The 4,656-nt window shown below is 43.9% G+C and overlaps 1 protein-coding gene across 1 annotated transcript; it reads right to left on the bottom strand.

Moving 5' to 3' along the window:
- Positions 1–418: 418 nt before the first annotated feature.
- Positions 419–4,293, bottom strand: pnrc1 (proline-rich nuclear receptor coactivator 1). The gene is made up of 2 exons (XM_007255210.4): positions 3,099–4,293; positions 419–2,091 (listed from the first exon to the last, which is right to left on the bottom strand). Exons 1-2 carry the CDS (start codon positions 3,573–3,575, stop codon positions 1,615–1,617), a joined length of 954 nt encoding a protein of 317 aa, XP_007255272.3. The 5' UTR covers positions 3,576–4,293; the 3' UTR covers positions 419–1,614.
- Positions 4,294–4,656: the final 363 nt, after the last annotated feature.

The following is a 4,656-nucleotide window of genomic DNA, read 5'->3' on the forward strand; positions in this document are numbered from 1 at the left end:
TTAGCCAGCTAATTATTAAGCCCTTCATGCACAGACTTACATCTCTGGGATTAGAGCTTGACACTGCTACAGAACAGTCTGATTTCAGCTGCCAGACGGTTACAGTATATCCCAGCTGGTTGAGGCAAGGTGAACTGAAGCAGCGTTGAATATTATGCAACAGTGTTTCACAGCATTTTGCTGCACTTGGCTGTTGTATAACCTGTGTGTGTGTGTGGGGCATGACTGTAAAATAGCATTTAAGTGAAGAGTGCAGGGCAGGCTCTGAGAGGATTTATAATTAATGAGATCAGTTTAAAGAGGAGCTCTCTCCCTGAATGTTGTCATTTCATAATGTCAGTGTGGCATTGCCTAGTGTCCAACTACCCTGTCATCTTCCATGATAAAAAAAAAACAAATACACATGCACATGCACATATAAAGGGGATAGCCAATTCTTTATTTCAATATATATTTTTCAATAAAAACGTTCATAACGTTTCTCTTTCCAATCAGATAAAGGGGAATGCATTGTTTGTTTTCTTTTAAAACAGACTGTGGTCAAAAGATTGAAAACATTTTTTTTGTTGCAACAAAATGTGTTGGGTTTCAGACGGTTATAAAAAAAAAAAAAAAAAGTAAAGTCGTGTGAAAATTTAGTCAAAAGAAGGAAAGGATGCTGGTAGCTGCCTGGCTTTCTCCAAACACAAGTAAACACCTCACAACATATAATCCTTCTCTCTCACAGTAAACTTCTTTCTCCCCAGTATGACAAATACAACATTCAATAAACCAGGAGCAAGGCTGTTAATGCTACAGAAAAGGAATTAATACAAAGAAAACAAAAAGTTAATCTAAAGGATCAGTGCTTGCAGAGCGGAACAAGAATCCATAGGTTTTTGGAAATGCTGTTGGTTATTTCTCTGTTTTGCTTCGGTTGTCGGCAGTGCTCCTCATACGAGACCAAAGTCCTTCCATTTAGACTTACACTCTTTCTCTCTGTTGTCTGTTGAGCCCCCTTTCCAAGACAGTCCATGATGCAGGCTCTCTATGCAGTGCATTCAGCCATAGCAGCCACAGGACGTGTGGACGGGTTCACAGAACCTTACAGCGCCACACTCTCAATTAATTCTCACACCTTAAAGGGACCCGTGTTGTTTTTTTCAGTCTTGTGCAAAATTGTAAGCAAACTTCTTACATGCAATGTGCCCCAAAATTGGCTCCTGTAGCTTATCAGTACACTTTAAAAGAGCATACCACATCATGATATACCATGATGAATGCAGTCATCATGTGACTCATAAGCCTCAGTAACAAAACTAGATTTACTCTTTTGTTAAAATGAACATCAAAAATATACACATATATTACATGTCTTACAGTATTTACATTTACACAAGTTTTGTTTAAAAAGGAAAAAAACCCATTTAACACAAGGCCACTTTCTTAAAACAAACGCAGAACTCTAATCTTTCTTCTTTTTGTAAATCGCAGTCCAAACTCAATACTTTCTGTTGCAACAAATAACGTTTCCAGTCTTTATGCTCGATTGTCCAATGCCAATTTGTGACTATTAAGGTGTTTGGGCGTCCACTGAGAATCCAAATTTGGACGATATGTTTGCCGAATGTGGGGTCATGGCTCGGCTTGGACCTTCAGCAGGGTCTTCAAATGCACGGACATCTGCTCTCTGCTGCTGACGGAATGTTTGGGGTTGTTCTCGCCCACCCAGTGGCTGGGTGGTTTGGGCAGCACGCTCGGCGAGGGTGGCTCGCTGAACTTGGCCCCTGCGTACGTCTTCTCACCATCTTTGAGGTTCTCCTCGGGTGAAGGTAGAGGTGGACACAGGTTGGCGTTCCTGCCGCCATCTGCTGAGCTTAAAGGCCTCTTCTCGTCCCTGTGGCTGGAGAGCAATAACACAGGGGGGCTCTGCTTGTTGTTGCTGTCACATTTTCTTGCAAGTGTTATGATTCCAGGTGTGTTGCTGAGCCTGCTCTTCTGACTGCGTACAATCAGGTTAGGAGCGGACTGCTCATGCTTGCTCAGGCTGTGGATGGACTGCCCGTTTGGCTGGTTTCCTCTCTCAGCTCTTCCTGTTTTCGATTTCAGCAGCTAACAAAAAAAAGGAGGCAACATTAGTATAAGATCAAGAAAATTTGCCAGGCATTTTCACTCAAAGGTGGATCAATGCCACTTAAAAAAAAAACACAAAAACACACAGGAACTGCATTTGTCCTCGCTTTCATAAACAACTGCTCGAACAGCACGTATGCCCTAATGCACCGCCCTCTGCCGTGCCTCTACCCCTCTCTTCCTTCCGTGTTTGGCTCGGAGATTGGTTGCAGGATCAGGTTCAATAGAAAGAACAACGCTGCTGGCAGACATACCGTGCATAGAGCAGATGCTGTGGTAAACAGTTGTTAGGTAAAGGCTGTCTGTCTGGTATGTTTAAAGGCGAGGCTTCACAGCTTTACCAAGTGGTCCAAAGAAGTGAACCATTTTTTTCTTTACGACGACGTAAAGATAGCTTACGACGTAGCTATCTAATATGTATGTTTAGCACAAATTGAAAAATAAAAAAGTAAAACACTGTTAAAACTATACGATTCTTAGGCTACATTTAAGGTGTTTTCGAGGTGCTTTGAGAAAAATGTTTTTAGAAGATAGATGTTCCCTAAAACACATTAATCTTCCTTAAAGGTTTCCCCAGAATTTCTCCAGTCAAACTGAAGAACACTTAAAAACTCCTCAAAAGAACTTATTTATACTGTCAACAGTGTAACTTACATTAAGAAAAGTGCATTTAAGAAAATTAGTTACAGATCAGACAATTAGCACAACATCCCCAGTACCCAGTGTTGTAGCGAAGTCCAAATCTTGTACACTAGTCCAAAAGTAGATATAATAAACAAACATTTATATAAGATTTGGTTCGTTTTAATAGAGACCAAAACAACTCGAGCTGTCATTATTTTGTTGGTGTTGTTGACCTTCATCCACCTCTCCCTCTGTATAGCTGGTTAGAGCACGAAAAACATGCAGGGAAATCGCGATTTAGAGCTGTTCTGAATATCAGGACAGACCACAGACATTCAAAACAAGTAGGCTCTTATATTTACCTCCTTTTTGGCTGCAGGTTTTAGGTGTGTGACCGCGTTCCCCGCGGTTCTGCTGGCTGGCAGCTCGGCTGCTGGAGCCGCGGTTCTGGAGGAGCTGCTGCTGCTGGTGGTGTTGGTGTTATTGTTGTTGATGATGTCCGCCAGGCGCGCCTGATGGTGGTGGTTGTTGTTGCGGATCAGAGCCGCCTGCTGCTGTCTCTGATGGTGGTGGTGGAGCTGCTGCTGCCCCTGGCCGCTCTGGCCGTGTTTGCCCTGCAGGCTGGTGGCTGTGCGGACTCGGCGAGCGCCCTTCTTGAGCAGCGCTCTCCTGGAGGCGTTGAGGTTGGAGCGGGCGGAGGAGGAGGTGGTGGCCGCTGTGGTCGTCGTTAACTGCGGCTTGTTGTTTTCCACGTCGTCCAGGCTTGACTCGATTCGATGCACGAGTGTTTCTCCCAGCATGATTTCAAACCCGCCGCAGGGCGGTAGAGGTGGATACATGGACGGTGAATAAACAGACACAGGACCGAGCCGAGCTGAGGATTAGGCGCGGGCAAGCTAACTAACTACAGCTATAGTGTTAGCCTGCGAGCTAACAGCGGAAAAAAACTCGCTTTACTCGCTCGAGTCTCCGCCTCGCGGGCTCTTCTACTCGAAAACAGAAAATACGGCCGAAAACAAGTCCGCTTTAACCTGAATTCAGTCGTTTCAGATGCTGAAATCGCTCAGAAAGACGAGCTGAAAAAGTTTAGGTCGAGAGATATGGCGCAGCTCGAGCTGACTTCACCGAAATGGCGCAGAAGCATCGCAAGTTCCGGCTGTAGTCCTGCCCCTCCCACCGCCGCGGAACAAAGGAAAACAACCCGGAGCAGAAAAAAACACTAAACCACTAAACATTTACTCCTTTACTCTGACTTTAAACTGCGGTAAAAAACGAACAGCTGAGAGAACTAGGGCTCAGCTCTGGCTGTCAGAACAGCAGAAGGCAGGTTAGTGTCAGTTAAAGTCTCAGAATGAAGCTGAGTCCAGAGAGAGTTTTCCAACTAAATAAGTTAAGCTTCACTCTCAGCAGCAGCGGTTTAACTAGCTAACAAACTAACAAACCGCACCCAGCCTAGTCTAGCTCGCTACACAACTCTTTAAACCGAAGAGACTAAAGAGAGCTTATTCTTTCTCGTTTCTTTATTTCCACAGAGTCCAAACGGCTGGACTTTCCCACTCTGCTCAACTCCGGGGGCGGGGCTCCGGAGCTGTTACGGCGAGTTATGCTATCTTGTCAAATCGTGCTACCCTACTCAAGTAAATCCAAGTAGTTTTAATGTCAGTACTGCATATCGTCTTGTCCAATGAAAAACAAGTATCTCCATTTTTGTCGGTTTTTAGATTACTACATAATTTGAACAGACCTTTGAACAGATCTCCCTTACATTGTGCCAAAATTTCTTGATGAATGGACCAATAGAAATACTTCAAAATGTCCTGAAATAAACTCTTTTTACATTGACTTCAACTGAAAGTTTAAAAGGTTTTTTCTCTCTCCTGTGAAGTTGCTGTTTTGGAGATACTTGTTTTTTCATTGGAC

This window comes from Astyanax mexicanus, chromosome 1 (genome assembly GCF_023375975.1).
Source record: "Astyanax mexicanus isolate ESR-SI-001 chromosome 1, AstMex3_surface, whole genome shotgun sequence".
NCBI lineage: Eukaryota > Metazoa > Chordata > Actinopteri > Characiformes > Acestrorhamphidae > Astyanax > Astyanax mexicanus.